Below are 21,941 nucleotides of genomic sequence, written 5' to 3' on the forward strand. Positions count from 1 at the left end.
CTTTCACACAAGTCACATATTGACCATTTTTACTTTTAATGTGTGTGGGGGGACAACAACAAACAGTACAAAGACAAATGAAGAGCTAATATGAAATCAAACCTAAATAAATAAATATCATTAATAAATAAGTTTTCACAGTCAAACTACTGACATATCAAGTGACAACATAGTGCAAAGGTGTTAATACTCAACTAAGACGCTCCAGAAAAAAACAACAACTAATAAATATAACACGGAGCTAACATTAAATGACAACATTAATAATAATAAATAATAATAATAAGGATGTAACATCGATTGTTTGATGTAAAAAAAACAAAAAAAAACACAAAACATTTTAGGTCACTTCTCTTGTTTAACCAAAGAGCAAACTTTTATCCGCTGTACAAAAATGTGTGTACAAAACAGAGCCTAACGAGCTCGTCGTTAAAAAATAACGCACACTTTTAATGAGTATTGCATCTGCGCGCAGGAAGTCATGCCATGGTATGATCTCTTCATACAGGAAGTGTGATCAAGTGGATCCATTACATACAGGAAGTGATGTCACAATGTGATCAAATGGATCCAATCGATACAGGAAGTGATGTCACACATGATCAAGTGAATCCAATCGATACAGGAAGTAATGTCAATGTGATCAAGTGGATCCAACTGATACAGGAAATGATGCCATAGCGTGATCAAGTGGATCCATCGCATACAGGAAGTGATGTCACAAGTGGACAGGAAGTGATGTCATAGCGTGATCAAGTGGATCTATCACATACAGGAAGTGATGTCAATGTGATCAAGTGGATCCAACTGATACAGGAAATGATGCCATAGCGTGATCAAGTGGATCCATCGCATACAGGAAGTGATGTCACAAGTGGACAGGAAGTGATGTCATAGCGTGATCAAGTGGATCCATCACATACAGGAAGTGATGTCAAAATGTGATCAAGTGTATCCAGTTGATACAGGAAGTGATGTCACACATGATCAAGTGGAGCCACTGCATACAGGAAGTGATGTCACAGTGTGATCAAGTGGACCCATCACATACAGGAAGTGATGTCACACCTGCTAAAGTGGCTCCAATGCATACAGGAAGTGATGTCACAGTGTGATCAAGTGGACCCATCATATACAGGAAGTGATGTCACAAGTGGACAGGAAGTGATGTCATTGCGTGATCAAGTGGATCCATCACTTACAGAAAGTGAGGTCACAATATGATCAAGTGGATCCATCACATACAGGAAGTGATGTCACAATGTGCTCAAATGGATCCAATTGATACAGGAAGTGAGGGCACCGTATGATCCAGTGCGCATCTACTGGACACAGGAAGTTACATCACACCCAATGTTGAGCTGAAGCAAACATGCTAGTGAACGAGCTTGAATGTCCAATGATGTCACCTGAGTCGAACTGGATTGGTCCAAAAAGAACCCTTTTTTTTTTTTTCTCTTTGATGGGTGGAGTCAGTGTCGCCGGTTGCTCAGCAACAAGTCACCAAAGCCTCACCTGAACCATATTAGCAGGGATTAGCCCAGCTTCTGCTAGTGCTAACAGGCTAGCATAGGACAAGGCTGGGGGTTGGGGGGGGGCGCTTAGCGTTAGCTTAGCCCGGCGGTACCCGCGGCTCAAGCTTCAGCGAGAGCTCGTACAGCGCGTCTTCATCCATCACTTGCGTCTTGTCCAGCAGGAAGTGAGTCACCTGCAGGGGGGCGGGACCACAAAATGGCTGTCAAACAAACAGACGGCTGTGTGAAATCAAACAAATACATTGGAACCAACCTTGGCCTGGTGCTCGATCCTGTACGGAGCTTGCTGAAACTGCCGGATCTCTCGAATGATGTGACAGATCTGACGAGGAAACAGAAGAAGAACCCGACGACACCTCACTTCAGCTAGCATCAAAGCGCTAATCGAATCTAGCTAACGGGTTACCTGCAGGAATACCACTGGTGGATTTCATATTATCAAATAAAGCTTGTTATGCTAACTTAGCCTACGTAAGGTGCGTATTAGCATAACTATTATCGTAGCAAATAGCCTTACATGCTAATGCTAACATTCCGTAAATGTGATGTGATGATCAAATTAGCAACATTAGCGTAGCCTAGCTGAGCGTGTAGTTCAGCCACGTGCTTACGTAATTTGCATTTCTTCATGGCGATATTTTTTTTAGACGATGTCATCAATAAACGAGCGGAAAAAAAAAACTGCATGCAATTCCAATTTTGCAGCACTCATTCCTGGTTTTTCCTTTACCATCCTCATCTTGGAGAAGTTGACCAGACCTTCCTCGGTGAAGTTGGGCGTCCCCTCCTCGATGAAGGCCAGGTCGGTCAGGTACATGCCCAGGTAGGGCACGCACGGCGGGTTGCAGCTGCAAAACGCACACGCATGTCCAAAAACGCGTCGAGCTACGCGCCGACGTGGCGACGTTTTTACTTTTTCAGCGTCTCGCGGAGGTTCTTGAAGCGTCCTTCAGACGAGACCGTCCTCTGCAGGCGGTCCATCAGCGCCTTCGTCTGCAACACACACGTCAGGTTCAAAATAAAAGCTAACGAGTTTGTAAGCGGCACGAGAGCCGTTCGTAACGTCGTGAACCAACGAGCGCGTGCGCACCTGCTTGCAGACTTTGGCCCAGGTCTTCTTGAGGCGGTAGACGGCGCTGCGGTTGAGCGCCGAGGTGATCTCCAGCACGCCGTTGTAGTTGTTGAGGCAGCGGCAGATGTCGGCCACCGCCAGCCACTTGTCGATGGCGCCCGCCCGCGAGCCCGCGTCGCCGTGCGTCATGATCTGCGACGCCACCAGGTTGCTCATCTGGCGGCGGCGACAAATGAGGATTTTTTTTTTTTTTTTTTTTTTTCCAGCCGTGACGTCGTGTTCGTGTTTGAGGCGAACTCACGTTGTTAAAGTGCTGGCTGGTTTTCATGATGTAAGGCGTCTTCTCCGTCTTGTCCACCTTCATCCAGCCTTGACCCAGGAACTCCCTCAAACCATCAATCAATCAATCAATCAATCAAATGCAGACAACATACTGCACTATTCTGATATGTCAATTTACTTTTGCAGTATTTCAACATCAGTGCATTTTGGAAAACATAAATATCTTCTTTGTATATTATTTATTAGAATTTTGGATGAAACAAAAAATATTACCTCATTCTCTATTTTTTTTCATCTTAACTAAAATAAGACTGGACATAAAAATTAAACAGTTATATTTAGTAATTTGTTATTATTATTATTATTAATTCAATTCAATTCAAATTATTATTATTAATAATAATAAAAATCAAACATTGTTATATTTAGTATTTTGTTATTATTATTATTAATTTGAATTAATATTTTAAATTAGAAATTAAAATATTAATTCAAATATTAATATAATATAGTAATATAATAAACATTGTTATATTTAGTATTTTGTTATTATTATCATTATTAATATTTTAAATTTTAATTTAAAATATTAATTCAAATTAATAATAATAATAATAATAACAACAAAATACTAAATATAACAATGTTTAATTTTTATGTCCAGTCTTATTTTAGTTAAGATGAAAAAAAATAGAGAATGAGGTAATATTTTTTTTTCCATTCAAAATTCTTTTTTTTTTTTATTATTATATTTTTTTCCAAATTCTAACCCTTTTATTTTGGAAAATGTTTTGTTTTTGTAGAAAAAGACATGACAATGACATCACAGACATTCAGGAAAATACTTAAAATAAATAAATAAATACCATTCTTTTCATTTCTGATGTTTTGAAGAAAAAATAAATAAAGAATGTCACCGACTCGTAAGGAATGCTCCTGAAGACGATGTGGTCGAGTAAGGTGATCTGCTCGGCCAGCTCCATGGCAGACAACGATTCCAAACACTCCGCCTTTGGACTCTCCGCCTACAAAGCAACACCAAAGAATGACGACGAGCGCGCTAACGTGAACATTCGTTCTTACCGCGATGAAGTGAAGAAGCGGGCAACTTTTCTGTTCATCATAAAAAATCAAAAAAGAATTTCAGTGATGTGGTCAAAAACGCGTTCAGGACTCCGATAATCGGATTTTGTGGTACCATTTGCAGAATGTCCTCAATCTTGAGCTGGGCGTCGTCTTGCTCTTCTTGACAAAGCGCACTGAAGAAAAAGTTGGAAAGTTGGAAAGTTGGCGTTGCGTCAACCACGTCGCGCGTCCGTCTGACCTGAGGATGTTGCCGGTGGCTTTCCTCTCCTGAGGCAGGAGGTCGGGATCCCGCAGCACTTCCTCCAGCAGGCTGACCACGCCCACCTTCAGCTCGCTGTTGCTCTCAAAGTCCTGACGGATGCCAGCAAACAAACAAATTGTGAGGGTTTTATTTACTTATTTTAACAGCTCAGCAAATAAAAATATGTTCATGTTGTCCCAACAGGGCGTTTCATATACAATTTTAAGATTTTTTTTTAAATAATATGAATTTCTTACAGATACAGAGGGAAAAAAATTACTTGTTTTTTTTTTTAGTAATTTTATATATTTTTTGTTCTAATTTCTCTCTGTTTTTATTTGTTTTAATGTTTTTTTCCCCCGTTTTTCAGTTTTTTTTTTGTTTTTCAGATTTTTTTTAATGACAGCAAAAAATGTTCAAATAAGCAGAAAAAAAATTCTGAAAACAGAAAGAAATATTCAATAAAACTGAAAAAATATACACAAAAAACACCTCAAAATGTTTTATTTTTTTTTCAAGTGAATGCAATACGCTTGTGTATTTTTTTGAAAGATTTTTCCCAAATAAGTTTTCTGTTTGTTTTTTTCGTTTTTCAGATTTATGAAAAAAAATGTTCAAATGAAATGAAAAAACAATCTTAAAACAGAAAAAAATAATTCAATAAAACCGAAAAAATTACACAAAAAACAAAACTCAATTTTTTTAAGCGAATGCAATATGCTTGTGTAATTTTTTAACGTTTTTTTCCTATGAGTTTTTTGCGTTTTTTTTCCCTTTCAGATTTTTATGACAGAATTTTTTTTTTCAAATTAACAGAAAAAAAATTTCGAAAAAAAAAAAGACCAAATTTTTTTTTTTTTAAACACACAAAAAAGAAAACTCCCAAAAAACTTTTTTTTTTTTTTTTCAAGTAAATGCAATATGCTTATGTAATTAATTTTTTTTTTTTTAAATATGTAATAAATTTGCAAAACAACTATTTTCATATTATCATTCTTGGGTGTTTTGTGTTTTGAGGAGGGGAAAAAAATGTATTCCATTTTGAAATAAAGCTGTCATGCTGTTAAATAATGCTGAAAATGGTTATTGCACCGTAACGACTTTCAATGTTTGATTTGTTCTTATTAATTTGACCAAAACTGGAAAAAAAAAAAAAAAAAAAAAAAGTCTAATTTGTTTTCATGTTGTCAATAGGAAGTTGAACTTTTAAGAAGAAAGAAGACAAATGAAAAAAGTGCGTCTGCGGTGCGACCTGCGAGTGTTTGGAGACCCAATGTCGCAGCACGTTGAGAACTCGGTTGGTTGCGGCTCTGCGGATGATGAACTCTTTGTCGCACGACTTCTCCGAGCTGCCCAACGCTGCAACGGGAAGGCGGTTAGCGCTTTTGCTGCCAAGCTTAACAACTTTTCTTCACATTTTGGCAGCTTTTATTCACCGACTGCCAAATCAGCCCCTTTTAAAGCCATAAGCATTCAAAGTCACAGATACTACACGATAGAATGTCGGGATGGTGACCCCAAGTGGGCAGAAATAATACCCTGGCCGTGTCCGGCGGCGGCGGTGGCGATGGCGAAGGCCGACGCGGGCGACACGGCGCAGCGGCTGTTGTCGGCCGAAGACGCTGGCGACGAAACACGAAGACGGGAAATGAACGGCGTGACGGCACAAGCGACGCCATCTCGAACCGACGTGACGCCGATACCTCCTGACGGACGGTAGCGCAAGTGTCGCGGCGTGGACGGCGAGCGACACGGCGACACGTCGCCGGACTCGTTGCCGCTGGCGCCGGCGGGAGATTCCGGAATAAATTTGTCCAGAGACACCGACTCCAGCACAGCTGTCGGCGGAGGGAGAAGGAGAAGGGGGAGGAGTCACACACGTAACCATGGCGACGACTCCTTGATATGGCACACCAGACAGGACGTGTCTGTGATATCAAAGACACGGTGATTTTTTTTTGCTTTCACGGATATCCGGAATTGAACACACCCCAGACTTGACGGATTTGACAAATGACAGACATGTCCATGATGTCAAAGAGACGTCTGTGGTGTTTTCCCCACACATCAAAGACACATCATCCCCAGTGTCATTTTGCTGGTATCCATCAAAAACATGTCAGTGGTGAATTATTCCATCGTATCCACCATTTAAACATATAAACACTTCCATGACATCGAATACGTTGTTTTAAACACATCAAAGACACACTGCCCCCACATGAATTTGTCTGATGTGTTCAAAGTATCTCATACTGATGAATAAAACTCCCCATGGACATGTCTTTGATTTGTTGAATTATAGCAAGTCACTAGGAGAAAAAAAAATCCCCATCAATGTGTCTTTAATGTGTATAATGTGTATAATATTCACCACCGACATCTGTGTCTTTGATGTGTTAAGTAGTGGACGGCAACAAAAATGTTTACCATGGAATTGCTTTTGATGTCATAGATGCATTTTTAAATGCATTTATGAAATGATGGATCAATTTTACATCAAAGAGATCAAAATCAATGATGTCAAAGACACGCCCGTTGTAAAATTGGTCACATCAAAGACACATAACGGCTAGATTTTTTTTCATCCAATCCGCCATACAACACAAATACGCGTTCCATGGCATCAAAGGCACACACATGGCGGGTTTTTATACATCAAAGACACACTAGGATTTCAAAAATTGGCAACCATCATTTAACATATGAAAAATGTCCATGGAATTGCCTTTGATGTCATAGACACATGAAAGGATGGATCAATTTTACATCAAAGAGATCAAAATCCATGATGTTAAAGACACACCTGTTGTACATTTTTATACATCAAAGACACATAGGGGCTGATTTTTCCCCCTACTTTATCCACCATACAACACAAAGGCCCATTCCATGTCATCAAAGACACACGCACACAATGTGGTTTTTATACATCAAAGACACATCCATGGCAATTTTTTTCCCCGACTCACCTCTGCGAATGCTCCTCCTCAGTTTCCCGCAGAAGGCGTCGATGCGAGGCAGCTCGCCGACGACGACGTCGTCGCCGCCCGGGCTGAGCTCGGGCGAGCTGGGACCTCGACTGAGGTCCAGCGGGGCTTTGGTGACGGTGGGCGGCGGCGACGACGAGAAGCCGAAGAGCGTCCGGCAGGCGCCGGCGGCGTGGGGCGGCGGCGACGACGAGGCGAAGAGGCCCGGCCCGTGCGCCGAGGTCGGGGAGCCGGCGGCCGAGGAGCACGGCGTGGAGGAAAAGTCCGCAAGTTTGGGGCCCACGGGCGAGCTGAGCGACAATTTGCGGGCGTGGACGGGCGAGGACGTCCGAGACGGGAGCGACAGAGGCGGCGGCGACGAGAACTTGCGGCACAGGCGCGGCGATTTGTTGCTCAGGGGCTCCGCCCCCCACGAGCCCGGGTTGGTGGCGAAGAACAGCTCCAGAGACCTGAAGGACGCAAGACCGACTGTCACCACTGGGGGGTGGGCGGGGCTTGGCGGGGACAGACTATGACAAGACTATGGGGGAGGGTCTTTGATGCTGGTTTACTTGGACTGATCCAGAGCCAGCTGGGTGATCTTCAGGGTGTAGTCGGGACACAGAGACATGACGGACAGACGGTCGCACGAGTGCTGCTCGATCCTGACGTGACAACACGATGAGGATGAGGAGGAGGAGGATGAAGACGATGAAGATGCGGGACAATTTGGGGCTTTAACGAGGTCGATTTGAAACTGGAAAGCCCACCAAGTGTTTTATTGGCAGACATAATTTGTCACATCAAAGACACAATCAGGGGAGATTTTGAATCACCAAGTCAAAATCAAAGACACACCAATGACCATTTCTTTGAAATACCATTCGACACACCAAAAACCATTTTGTGATCTCAAAGACAAGGTGTGAGTTTTTTTTTTATTCCATCATTTAACACATCAAAGACATGCCTCAACATGATTTGTTTTTGCAATTCAATAAAAAAACAAAGAAACATTTGAACACATCGCAACAAAGACATGTTTATGGTTGAGTGACATCAACATGACGTCAAAGACTCAATTCATCATGGAATTCATTTCCATATGAGCATGTCTGAGATGTTAAATTCACCACAAGTGTGTCTTTGATATGTTAAAAATCTCCACGGATGTTTCTTTAAAAATAAATTAATAAATAAAATAAATCACCATGGACATGTCTGGAATATTATGGGCATGCCTTTGATGTTAAATGATGGCTGCCAATGTAAATAAGATGTTTAATTTTTTTATTGCAACTTAAAAAAAAATTCAAAAAAAATCGCTGGATGTGTCTTTGACATCATGAGCGCGTCTGAGATGTTACATTCACCACAAGCGTGTCTTTTAGTTGTTAAAAATCTCCACTAATGTTTCTTAAAAAAACAAAAAAACAAAAAAAACAACAACATTGACGTGTCTGCGCTATTATGGGCATGTCTTTGATGTGTTAAACGATGACTGCCAATGTAAATAAGATGTTTTATTTTTTTATTGCGACTATAAAAAATTTTTTTTTTTAAATCACTGGATGTGTCTTTGACATCATGAGCATGTCTGAGATGTTAAATTCACCACAAGTGCGTCTTTGATGTGACAAAAAAAATAAAAAAATCCACCGTGGCCGTGTCTTTGATACTGGTTTTCCGCCATTCCCGGCGTTAACAGCGGCCTCTTTGCCGGTCAAGCGATCAAAAGCGAGCGCGCCGGTCGTCCTACCTGACGGGGATGGAGGTGAAGGGCTGGCGGTAGACGAGCGCCAGCTTGCGGATGACGACGGCGGCGCTGGTGAAGACGCGGTAGGTGTGCAGGAAGGTGTTGAGGAAGTCGATGGAGAGGAAGCGCAGGTCGGTCAGCCGCTCCAGCAGGCGCTCCACGCTGGCGTAGCGAATCTGCGGCACTTTGCACGAGTTGAGCGTCTTGCTGAAGCGGATGTCCACGTCGTCCTTGTGCAGGCGCGCGTCCGACCTGCACACCGCCACCACCACGTCAACATTTTTTCCCCCAAAAAGACGCCGCCAACCCGAACGGTCTTACTTGATCATGTGCGGCACCGACACTTTGGAGTTCTCCTCAAAGACGCTGGTCATCAGCCCGTTGCAGCGGATGTTGTCGATGCACTAAAAAGACGCAAACAAACGGCGGACGTGAGACGGAATTTTTTTCCAAATTTTGTCTCACTTTTTGTCCAGTTTCAATCCCGCTTGTTCGTTTTGATCAAACGTTATTTTAGTTGACTAAAAATAACGGGGAAAAAAAACTCCAAATAAAATCCGAAAAAACAATTTTGTTAACTAAATAGAATTAACAGCGAAAACTAATTGAAAATGTTTACAAAACTATAATTAGCGCAAAAATGTCCTTTATTTTAGTCTTTGATAATGAATTGAATCCACTGGGGAAGATTGAAGTACATTTATTTTTTATATTAACCGGAATAAGGCGTGTCACACAAAAGTGACGTCATCTCGCAGCAGCCAATAGAAAAGCACCTTCGATGAAGGTCAAAAACGAGTTTTAAGAACCAAAACAACAACAAAAAACAATTTAGCGCTATCCGCCATTTTGGTTGTTTCCGTTCGCCTCAAACGCTTTCAGGTCGGAACTGTGAAAAACAAATATGTATTTGTCTCCCCCTGGCTGTTGTGTTTTATATTATTGTTCTTTCAATAAATAATTTAAGAAAAAAAAACTGTGAAAAAACAACTCGGATATTTACCACTTTGACCATTCTTGAATGAAGACTAAACTAGACGAAAACCCTCATTAATAAACAAACAAAATCTATGGATATTTTAGTTCAGGAACAAAACGAGATGAAAATGATAAGATTTTGTACAAAAAAAAAACCCATAACGTTCCAACATTAATGTTAATCTGACCGTTAACTAATGTTTGCCAACTTGCTAGCTTGTAGCCATAGTAGCCACTTGTTGATATACAGGAAGTCCTGGAGTTAAGGCGTTTCCACTTTACAACGTTTCCGGCCGGTCCACCATTTTGGCTCCTCGACCACCATACATGCTTCGTTCGAGGCGAAAGTAAACAACCTAAATGGTGACTAGTGGTAAATGTAGTGTAGTGATGTGTCCTGACCAAGAGATGGCAGTATAACCTCAAGGGACTGGGGGGCTTCCGGTATTGTTCGAGATGATTCGAGAAGGCAAGTCAGCTAAAACAAAACAAAAAAACAAAACGTGCGTTGACAAAAACGAACGCAACGGCCCACCTGGCTGATGTCGCTGGTCCAGGCCGCCTTCTCCTGGCGCGACGGCGCCAGCAGGACCACCGAGAAGGCCTGCGCGTCGGGAGGCTCCACCACCATCTTGAACTCCAAGTGGCTGAAGCCCTGACCCGCCGCGTTGTCTGCAGCAAAAAAATAAAAATAAAAAATAATAATAATAATAATAATAATAAAGATACCGACACTTCCCGGGGTAACCGTCGGATTCAAAACGAGGACGGTGGACTCACAGTCTTCGTCGCCGGCGTCCAGTTCCTCGATCAGCGTGCATTCCATCAGCGACAACGTGCCTCCTTGCTGAAATATGGAGAGAGAAAAAAGACAATTAAAATTCATTGCAGTCTGTCTCGGCAAAAGACGAGTTAGTTGGTCTTTGTTGTCATTTCTTTGTTTTATTGGCGTTCAAAATGATCCTGAGCCAAACTTGACTTGATGACTTCAACTGCAGCCTGTCTAGGCGGCAAAATAATGGAGTTATGTTATGTCTGAAAATGCAGTCAAAATTAACCGTGACGTCGATTTAGAATGAATTTCATTGCAATTTTTTTTTTTTTTTGCTGTCTAAAAATGATTGCGCCACAAGTTTCTTGATTCAACAGCAGGCAACATACTCGTTGGACCTTGAGAAATTGTAGGAGAGTGACGATATGATATTGTGATCAATCGTGATACTTTGTCTGCCGATAGATCATCAACACGCCTCTGCAAGTATCGCCATATTTGTACTTAATAATACAGCCACCATAACTGGCTCCATTGTTCATGAATTATTGAGCAATTACTTGGCGGGCCACTAGGGGGAGTGCCTCATCAGCGTGGCAGGGAAATTATTATTATTATTATTATTGTATGTATTTATTTTTATTTTATTTATAGTTGTATATATATTTATATATTCTATTGTGTATTTATATTATATTTGTATTATTTTTTATTATAATGTGAATTATTTTTTATTATTTACTGTACTTATTTTTTCAATTATTATTTATTGATTTTATTATTTTATTTGCATTTATAATAATAATAATAATAATGATTATTATTATTATGAGGTGAGGTGCCCTATTTTGCTCGTTATTTCTTTGCTCCATTTGAATGATTTCCAAATGATCATAAGCCAAACTTATTTTCACTCCGCCTATCTCGGCAGCAAAATACCGTCGCTATGCCGGCATAAGTGCGCCCTATACTTCCTAATTTTATTTTATTTTTTCAACTTAAAAGCTATCCCAAACCGTGCTTATTTTCATTTCAACAGCAACAAGCCCATTTAGGCGGCGCTTGGCCCGCCCTTATTTCTTTCTTTCTTTCATTTCATTTCATTTGCAGGTGTTCCGTGCGGACCTTGAGCAAGTGCAGTTTCCCGCCGGACGTCCTGGTGCAGACGAGGAAGTGTTTGGTGAAGAGGAAGCACTGGCGCTCGCCTTCCTTGCGCAGCGACAGCGAGCCCAGCCGCACTTTGCTCAGCATCCCGCGCTCGCTGCCGGACGGCAGCTGGATCAGCGAACCTGGCGGCGGGAACGGCGAGCTTGAGCCGGCGGAACCTCACCGACGGACGGACGGACGGACGGACGGACGGGCGCCCACCTTGCCGAACAAAAGTCTGGCTGGTGTCCAGCAGGATGTCGCAGCCCTCCACGATCAGCCGCTCGATGGCCAGATTCTTGCGGATGTTCTCCGTGTCGCTCACCTCGTCGTGCATCATCCTGCTCACGCGGAACACGCAAACGCTTTTGTCACTTTGGAGAAGAGCGACGCGACGCGACATCAAGTTTCGTACTTGGAGAGTTCTTCCAGTTTGGACTTGGCGAAGTGCAAACTGTTTCTCTCCACGTGCTCGTGCGGCGTGTGCGCCAGCAACTCGTGAAGAGTGATGATGTAACGGGGGATCTGAAAAGGCACAAACATCGCACGCTTCTCGTTAGTGCTCATCACATCCGACTCAGTCGGCAATTATTCGGCTTTACGGGGCAGTAATTAAATGGTTAACTACTGACATTGACTACCACCACCTTGCTAACCAATTGTCTTACTAACGCTTGCGAAATGGAGAAATAATAACGGAACAACTAACTTAACAACTGGCTGACTAAACAAGTTAGCAGCTACAACTTACTAGATAACTAGTACTGTGACTAGCAACAGGTATTACTATATAGCTGTAAACATTTTCCGACCAACTTATTGTACCTACCTAACGATATCTAAAATCAAAATGTAAAGAATATAAACTAGATAACTAACAAACAACAAAGTTAGTTAGTTAAGTAGTAGCTTGTCAATACTAGAATTCTCCCTACCTACCTTCTACTTACAGTACCCACCTACATAAACCAGAAAATAATTACCTCTACGAATGACACAATATAAATAATTAAATAGCTAATAAACAGCAAATAAAACAAAACAACTAATAAACAAACAAACTAACAAGAGTATAACTTGCACAATACCAGCTATCTAGTTCTCCCTAACTGTCTAACTTCCCTATCTACTTACAATACCATCCATCCATCCATTTTCTTGACCGCTTATTCCTCACAAGGGTCGCGGGGGCTGCTGGCGCCTATCTCAGCTGGCTCTGGGCAGTAGGCGGGGGACACCCTGGACTGGTTGCCAACCAATCGCAGACTTACAATACCTACCTACCTAACTAACCATACAATTAGTCCTAAATATTCAACTATAAACACCTACCTGACTAACTAACTAACTAATTAACTAACTAACTGAGGGACTAATAAACCCGGTAACTGTCAAACAAACTCAGTTAATGAACTAACTAACCAAATCACTGACTTCATGATCGGCTAATGAATAAGGTTAACTGTCACCCAAACTAATTGATTGACTAACTACCTAACTAACTAACTAACTGACTAACCAACTGAGTGGCTAAGGAACCAGGTAACTGTCAAACAAATTCAGTTAATGAGCGACCTACTTACAAATACAAAGTACAAGCAAACTAACCAATAAACGAACAAAATATACAAATTCAGAAGTCGTCATTATCACAAATATATTTGAACAACTATTTGACGAACGAACTTAATTACAACGATAATTATCCACAAGAAAGCAATGGACCGCTTGAGGTGTGAAAACGTCACCTGGAACATGGGAAAGGTGAGGAAGGTCTCCAGCATGCGTCCCTCGCAGGCGGCGTTGGCCTCGTACTGCTTGAGCAGCTTGTCGAAGTCTCGGTTCTGCTTGCAGTTGGCCAGAACCTGAAGGCTGTACTGATGGTTGCGCACAAACTCCTGGTAGATGTTCAGCATCGGAAGAAGGATGTCGAACAGGTCCGCTGCGCGCAAGGACGCAAGGTCGGTCGGTCGGTCGGTCGGTCGGTCGGACGGACGGTGAACGCGCCGACCACAAGGAGGACTCACCGAGGACCAACGTGGGCCAGTTGGCCATGCGGGCGTTCAGGCCCTGGTGGAAGATCTGGTGCAGGAACATGATGGTCTCGCTGCACACGACAACAAAACAACATTTAAAAAAAAATACAAATAAAAAAAAGAGACTTGTTTACTTTAGGGCTGAGGGGGAAAAAAAAAAGTCAACTTGAAAAATAGTTTGACTAAAAATGGCCTGGAAGCTCGTCGGAATAAAGTTGAGGAGAGTTGAGCGTACTAATGCTCATCAAGATTGCTAACTGTTTAGCATTGGGTAATTTTTTTTGTGTTTAGAAATGTTCAAGCACCGAAGATATATAATTAGTAGTTATATCCACTCAATTCAACTCCTGTAGACATAATGATGCATGTGAAACAAAACGTTTGTTTACATGAAATGAGCATCACTAGCATGCTCATGCTAATCAGGATTGCTAACCAATTAGCATAGGCGAATTTTATTGGTGATTAATAATGCTCATGAACAAAAGATAATAAATAATCAGTAGTTATATCCACTCAATTCAACTCATGTACATTAAACGGTAATCACTAGCACGTTATTGCTAATCACCGATTAGCATAGGCTAATTTTGTTGGTCTTTAATAATGCTCATGAACAAAAGATAAATAATTAGAAGTTATATACACTCAATTCAACTCATGTAGAATTGTTTACATTAAATGGTAATCACGAGTGCGCTAATGCTAATCATGATTGCTAACCATTTAGCATAGGCTAGGTTTGTTGGTGTTGAATAATGCTCATGAACAAAAGATAATAAATAATTTGTAGTTATATCCACTCAATTCAACTCACGTAGACATAATGATGCGTGTGAAAAAAAACGTTTGTTTACATGAAATGAGCATCACTAGCATGCTCATGCTAATCAGGATTGCTAACCAATTAGCATAGGCGAATTTTATTGGTGATTAATAATGCTCATGAACAAAAGATAATAAATAATCAGTAGTTATATCCACTCAATTCAACTCACGTAGACATAATGATGCGTGTGAAAAAAAATCGTATTTGTTTACATTAAACAGTAATCACTAGCACGCTATTGCTAATCATGATTGCTAACCGATTAGCGTAGGCTAATTTTGTCGGTGATTAATAATGCTCATGAACAAAAGATAATAATGAGCAGTTATACCCACATAATTCAACTCGTGTTCAACCTTAGTAATTAAAAATAAATAAATATTAGTACACCGCTACACTGTACAATATTTTGTTTTGCTCTTGTGGCTCTCTCTCAAATATAATAAATGTTTTAGAATGTCCGGACCATTTCAAAGTATGTTTAAAGACCTTTTAAAAAATGAAGTAATATAAATTAAATACTAAAAAAAAACAAAAAAACATGCCTAACGGAGAAAATGAGTACAAGAGGTCCATAAAGTCGCTTTACAAATTAATAAAATAATTATTACCGAGGCAGTTGATGAGATATCTTAACCAGAGTTTTTGTTTTGATCAGTGTTGATGACATTTATTCCCATTCAAATGTTGTGTTTGTTTTTCTTTCCATTTCCCTAGCGCGGCTCGATGGTCCGCACCTGTTGAGGAAGATGCTGCTGACGTCGTGGTGGCTGACGGGCGGCTTCTTGGAGCTGGCGGCCATGCGCAGCGGGCGCAGGAAGCAGTTGACCAGGACGGACAGCTGGTTGACGTACTCCGTCTCGGCCTCCACCATGTTGAAGACGACGTGGTTGCGCTTGCGCATGCTCTCGGCGTGCGGCGAGCAGATGTAGTCCTGGACGATCAGCTTCCACTTGCGCCGGCACAGCCAGCCGCGCATGAAGCTCTGCACCTGACCAGTCCAATTGCACGCAATAAGTCAGTCGCTCTGGGAGTCAAGAGTCTCCTAAGTCACTTAACAAGTCAAATTACACTTCACGATTCACAGGACATTTAAAGAAGTCACATGGCAAAAGTTGTGACTCAAGAAATCACTAAACTAATTACTAAGTGACGACTTCTTAAATGTCACGTGACACTTTAGAGTCACTTAATAAGTCACATGACACTCAAGTCTTAAACAATTCAATAAGTCAGTAAACAAGTTAGATAACAATAAGTCACTTAAGTCAAATTACACATAAGTCACTGGACACTTAAAGAAGTCGCATGACAAAAGTTGTCACTAAACAAGTTAAGTGACTTTGTAAATGTCGCTTAAGTTACATGACACTGTAGGGTAACTTAAGAAGTCACATGACACTTAAGTCATTCAAGAAGTAACTAAACAAGATAGATAAGAATAAGTCACTTAACGAGTCAAATTACACTTCACGATTCACAGGACATTTAAAGAAGTCACATGACAAAAGTTGTGACTCAAGAAATCACTAAACTAATTACTAAGTGACGACTTCTTAAATGTCACGTGACACTTTAGAGTCACTTAATAAGTCACATGACACTCAAGTCTTAAACAATTCAAGAAGTCAGTAAACAAGTTGGATAACAATAAGTCACTTAAGTCAAATTACACATAAGTCACTGGACACTTAAAGAAGTCACATGGCAAAAGTTGTGACTCAAGAAATCACTAAACTAATTACTAAGGGACGACTTCTTAAATGTCACGTGACACTTTAGAGTCACTTAATAAGTCACATGACACTCAAGTCTTAAACAATTCAAGAAGTCAGTAAACAAGTTAGATAACAATAAGTCACTTAAGTCAAATTATACATAAGTCACTGGACACTTAAAGAAGTCACATGACAAAAGTTATGACTCAAGAAATCACTAAACTAATTACTAAGTGACGACTTCTTAAATGTCACATGACACTTTAGAGTCACATGACACTTAAGTCTTAAACAATTCAAGAAGTCAGTAAACAAGTTAGATAACAATAAGTCACTTAAGTCAAATTACACATAAGTCACTGGACACTTAAAGAAGTCACATGACAAAAGTTGTCACTAAACAAGTTAAGTGACTTTGTAAATGTCGCTTAAGTTACATGACACTGTAGGGTAACTTAAGAAGTCACATGACACTTAAGTCATTCAAGAAGTAACTAAACAAGTTAGATAAGAATAAGTCACTTAACGAGTCAAACTTCACTTACGTCACAGAACACGTAAAGAAGTCACATGACAAGTTGTCATGCAAGAAGTCACTAAACAATTGTTAGTTTAGTTTGAGTTTATTTGAACATGAAAAAGAATAAAAACAAAACAAAAAAACTAACTTCTTAAGTGTCACTTAACGAGTTACAATGACTTAAGTCAGTCAAGAAGTCACTAAACAATTAGATCACACTTAAGTTACATGACACTTCAAGAAGTCACTTGACATAAGGTGTTACTCAAGAAGTCACATGAGTCACATGATAGGTCACCCAATAAGTCACTAAATAAGTTAAGTGACTTCTTAAGTGTCACTTGATGAGTTACATGACACTCTAGGGTCACTTAAGAAGTCACATGACATTTAAGTGGCTCAAGAAGTCACTAAACAAGTTAGATAACACTCAAGTCACTTAAGTCACATGACACTTCAAGAAGTCACCAAATAAGTTAAGTGACTTCTCAAGTGTCACTTCACGAGTTACATGACGCTTAATGGTCATTGAAAAAGTCAAATGACACTTAAGTCACATATGACCCAAGTCAGTAAATAAGTTAAAGTCAAAGGACACAAAGTCGCACGACATTTAAGTCACTCAAGAAATTACACGAAAAGTCACTTTCGTCACACGACACTCAACAAGTAACTTAAACTGACACGTAAGAAGTCATCTGATGCTTCAGAAGTCACTTAAAGGTTGGACCTGGCGCAACTTACCTTCTTGATCTTTTTGATGTCGGGGTCCTCGTCGTCCAGGAAGTTGTGGCTGGGCTGCAAGCGCTCTTTGGTCCGGTTGAGCAGCACGATCTGGACACCAGACAGACGCGCGCTAACCCTGGCTAGCTAGAGCGCCAACATCAGCAGTAGCATTTCGCAACTTGTGTTAGCGTGTAGCATTTAGCATCAAGTATTATTAGCACGACCGGTGTTGAGGACTTCGCTTTTCCGTATAGCAATTAGCATCAACCGTATATCGAGTAGAATTAGCGTTTAGCATTGAACAGCTAGCATTTAGCAATTAGCGCGGCGTGGCGTACCTCGGCCTTGAGCCTCTCGATCTCGCTGTCCTGCTCCTCCAGTTGCGTGCGCAGCTGATTGGCTGCGATCTTCTCCGTCTCCATGATCTGGACCAGGTGGATGTACTTCTGCATCAGGATCTCGCGCTCCAGGATCAGGTCCGAGTAGCTGACCACAGCGCGTCGCGTCAATTCCCGCGTTTACCATCACGTCGAGTCTCGTCACGTTTAGCATCCGGCAATTTTCGTTCGCAAATATCGACGTTAGCATCGTTGGACATTTAGCATAATGGCACACACAAACATTTCCTATGAGGAATGTTGTTTTTTCCCCCCATTTTCAATGCTGACACACATTGTACATTAACACAACACGCTTCCATATTTGTATCCTCCGCGCGTGCGTGCGTGTGTCGCTCGCAGCAGTTGACATTTGGGTCATGGCGGCGCTTTACGCACTTACGTCACACTCTGGCCTTCTGTCGCACTCTTTTCTCTCCCTCTTCTATTTTTATCTCCTTCCACAAGCGTTCACTTGGTCCACAATCGCATCCAGGCCCGAAAGCGGACTTCACGTGGTTCCCGAAACTTCAACTATTGACCACGTCACTACTTTCGAGTTGTGAGATTCATCTCACGCTCAAGGCGGGAAAGTGACCAAGTTGGCATGCAGGTCATTCAAACATCATCTCACCTGGCCTGTTGTATGCAGTCCACCCACTCGTTGCAGTCGGCTTCCTCCTCCGTGCGGAGCTCCAAAGGCTTCTGACCGTCATGGCCGAACATCACCAGGAAGTAGTACTGTGCACACAAAACAACATCAACACACAAAACATTGTAGATTGGATTTTTTTCTTATTATGTTCCCTTGGCAGTTGTTGATTTGTATTGAAAATTGATTGCGGCCAAGTTTGGATGTCTTACAGAAAATAAACAGTTAAAAAAAAACATCAACAGACACTTCCTGTACCTCACCCGACTTCCTGAACGCTTCCTGTACTCTAACCGACTTCCTGTACACTTCCTGTACTCCACTCGGACTTCCTGTACACTTCCCGTACTCCACTCGGACTTCCTGTACACTTCCTGTACTCCACTCGGACTTCCTGTACACTTCCTGTACCTCACCCGACTTCCTGAACGCTTCCTGTACTCTAACCGACTTCCTGTACACTTCCTGTACCTCACCCGACTTCCTGAACGCTTCCTGTACTCTAACCGACTTCCTGTACACTTCCCGTACTCCACTTGGACTTCCTGTACACTTCCTGTACTCCACTCGGACTTCCTGTCCACTTCCTGTACTCCACTCGGACTTCCTGTCCACTTCCTGTACTCCACTCGGACTTCCTGTACACTTCCTGTACTCCACTCGGACTTCCTGTACACTTCCTGTACTCCACTCGGACTTCCTGTACACTTCCTGTACTCCACTCGGACTTCCTGTACACTTCCTGTACTCCACTCGGACTTCCTGTACACTTCCTGTACTCCACTCGGACTTCCTGTACACTTCCTGTACTCCACTCGGACTTCCTGTACACTTCCTGTACTCCACTCGGACTTCCTGTACACTTCCTGTACTCCACTCGGACTTCCTGTACACTTCCTGTACTCCACTCGGACTTCCTGTCCACTTCCTGTACTCCACTCGGACTTCCTGTCCACTTCCTGTACTCCACTCGGACTTCCTGTACACTTCCTGTACTCCACTCGGACTTCCTGTACACTTCCTGTACTCCACTCGGACTTCCTGTACACTTCCTGTACTCCACTCGGACTTCCTGTACACTTCCTGTACTCCACTCGGACTTCCTGTACACTTCCTGTACCTCACCCGACTTCCTGTACGCTTCCTGTACTCCACTCGGACTTCCTGTACACTTCCTGTACTCCACCCGACTTCCCGTCCACTACTAGACCACAGACTGACGCTGCATTTGAGGAAGTTGGGAACTCGGCTTGTTCTCACGATTGTGGCCTCGTAGGCAACAAAGATGGCCGATTCCGATCAATTGTTTGTCAGTCTGGTTAACGCAGTCAAGTCAAATCACGTTATGTCGAGCGAAGTTACTTATTTCGAATAACTCAATTAATAATGAACAGGTTTATCATTTATAAATGAAGTTCTGATTTGCCATTCTGGGGTCACCATTGTTGAGCGTCGTCAGATTGTTTTCCCGATTTCGCAACTCGGACGCCCGAGCGCAAAGGGGCGTTCCCGTTCACACTTCCTGGTCGGAAGTCGGAGAAGTCGGAGAAGTCCGACTTCCGACCTTCCTCGAATGCAGCCAAACGATGCCGCTTGCTCGCAGAAGTTGAGCCACAGGCGGCCATCTTACGTTGCCACTCACCAAGTCCGCCTAATTTGAATACATTGATTTCTTCGCATGTGTACTGTATGGAGTAATGATGTAACATAAGCGCGACGTCCGACCAGCAGGAGGCTTAATGGCTTGCGCGCGTGCGCGCGTGTTGTTCTTACGTAACCAACAAGTTCAGCTTGTGCAGCTAATGCGGCTTCCCCTGGCAGCCAGATGGATTTAAGCCGAACCAAAACAATGACACGCACACACGGACAATGTTGGCAGGCCACGCCCCCTGCACGAAGCTCACGACTCGACATCGCTTAAAAAGTCACGTGACGCTCAAACCAGCAAGCCAAATCAACAAGAAATGGCAACACTTGAAATTCCAACTCCGGCGGTTGAAAACTCAATTTAAAACCCTTTGAGAAAACTTTGAAACCACAACTGGCGCTTGAAACCCTGTTTGACTTTGGAACCCCAACACTGATTCAGAACACCGGACCAAGAGTTGGCGCGCTCGCGCATGCGTACCTGCGTCTTCTCGGCGGCGTCCCTGCTGCCGCCCACCGAGGCGGCTTTGGGCGCGGGGGCGCGCTCGCACGTGCAGCCCTCCAGCAGGTACATGCCGGACGGCCGCGCGCTCTGCTCGCTGTCGAAGTAGAAGAGGAGGTTCTGGTAGAGCGCGAAGAACTTGTCCGTCCAGCGGACGTTCTCCGAGCTGCGCTTGCTGACCGGGCCGCGCTTGGCGCCCTCCTTGCGGGCGGCCAGCGCCAGGTGCAGGGCGTGGCCCTCGTTGTAGCGCACGCTCTTCTGCATCTGGACGCACCTGGCTGGGACGGGACGCGGGCGAGCGCGCGCGCGCGCCGCCGCCTGCCGCGCTTCACTCGCCGAGGAGGGCGCGCGCCATGTGCTCCGTAAACGGCGGGAATCCGGGCGACTTTTGGCGGGAGCGGCTTGGGGAATGAAGACGCGGCGATCCGCTCGCCAAACGACCCAAAATGAGGCTGAAGGCGGGATGAGCGCTAATCGGCTTTGCTGTCCTCTTAAAGGGACAGCAGCAAACAGCAGCTCGAGCGCGAGCCTCCGTCTGTTCCCTCGCTTTCGGGATATTATTCACCAAATAAATGTGTTCAAGATATTCATTTATTATTGTTCTTTTTTGTTTTTTACGTCTGGATCTTTCCTTTCTGTCTGGGAAGAATAAACGGTGGTTTACAAGTTTCCAGCTTTACAATTGTGTGTTGTTGTTGTTTTTTGCCTATAAACTCCATTAAAGACAGTTAAAAAAAAAAAAAGTGTACCTGTCGTTTTGTCACTTAAGGCTGGACCAAAACTGCCAACAGTCAAAGTAAATAAATGACTAAATAAATAAAAGTGAAAATAAAAATGGATATAAAAGTATATATATTTCGAAAATTATATCCAATATAAAATTATATAAATAAAATTATATCCATCCATCCATTTTCTTGACCGCTTCTTCCTCACAAGGGTCGCGGGGGCTGCTGGCGCCTATCTCAGCTGGCTCTGGGCAGTAGGCGGGGGACACCCTGGACCGGTTGCCAGCCAATCGCAGGGGACAAAGAGACCAACAACCATCCACACTCACACGCACGCCTAAGTGACAATTCAATGAACCTGCCTTGCAT

The 21,941-nt window shown here is 42.7% G+C and overlaps 2 protein-coding genes across 3 annotated transcripts in view; one reads left to right on the top strand and one right to left on the bottom strand.

Moving 5' to 3' along the window:
• The window catches only part of LOC144001890 (uncharacterized), a 263,910-nt gene that overhangs the window by 172,156 nt on the left and 69,813 nt on the right, over positions 1 to 21,941 (top strand). The gene's annotated exons all lie outside the window — the stretch shown is intronic.
• On the bottom strand, positions 20 to 21,857 carry rasgrf2a (Ras protein-specific guanine nucleotide-releasing factor 2a). 2 transcript variants are annotated; one of them, XM_077497780.1, is made up of 29 exons: positions 20,824 to 21,857; positions 18,678 to 18,784; positions 18,005 to 18,152; positions 17,685 to 17,774; positions 15,440 to 15,693; positions 13,865 to 13,944; positions 13,586 to 13,779; positions 12,253 to 12,362; positions 12,060 to 12,178; positions 11,817 to 11,980; positions 10,700 to 10,766; positions 10,455 to 10,591; positions 9,263 to 9,345; positions 8,945 to 9,193; positions 7,758 to 7,850; positions 7,189 to 7,655; positions 5,920 to 6,054; positions 5,755 to 5,838; positions 5,469 to 5,575; positions 4,214 to 4,326; positions 4,088 to 4,148; positions 3,973 to 4,002; positions 3,811 to 3,914; positions 2,909 to 2,993; positions 2,626 to 2,823; positions 2,449 to 2,528; positions 2,266 to 2,383; positions 1,789 to 1,857; positions 20 to 1,708 (listed from the first exon to the last, which is right to left on the bottom strand). In XM_077497780.1, the coding sequence occupies exons 1-29, from the start codon at positions 21,106 to 21,108 to the stop codon at positions 1,613 to 1,615; spliced, it is 3,927 nt and encodes a 1,308-aa protein (XP_077353906.1). In that variant the 5' UTR covers positions 21,109 to 21,857; the 3' UTR covers positions 20 to 1,612. The 2 variants fall into 2 exon arrangements, with proteins under 2 accessions (XP_077353906.1, XP_077353907.1); XM_077497781.1 differs by lacking the exon at positions 7,758 to 7,850 and having other exon boundaries at positions 20,824 to 21,854.

This window comes from Festucalex cinctus, chromosome 15, assembly GCF_051991245.1.
Source record: "Festucalex cinctus isolate MCC-2025b chromosome 15, RoL_Fcin_1.0, whole genome shotgun sequence".
NCBI classification, from domain to species: Eukaryota; Metazoa; Chordata; class Actinopteri; order Syngnathiformes; family Syngnathidae; genus Festucalex; species Festucalex cinctus.

Bases quoted from the DNA above. Each gene is read 5' to 3' on its own strand.
- rasgrf2a (XM_077497780.1), bottom strand. From the start codon at position 21,108: ATGCAGAAGAGCGTGCGCTACAACGAGGGCCACGCCCTGCACCTGGCG. The intron at 17,775-18,004 runs GTACGCCACGCC...TCTGGTGTCCAG, and splicing joins TCGAGAGGCTCAAGGCCGAG to ATCGTGCTGCTCAACCGGAC. The intron at 2,824-2,908 runs GTGAGTTCGCCT...CGCCGCCGCCAG, and splicing joins CCAGCCAGCACTTTAACAAC to ATGAGCAACCTGGTGGCGTC.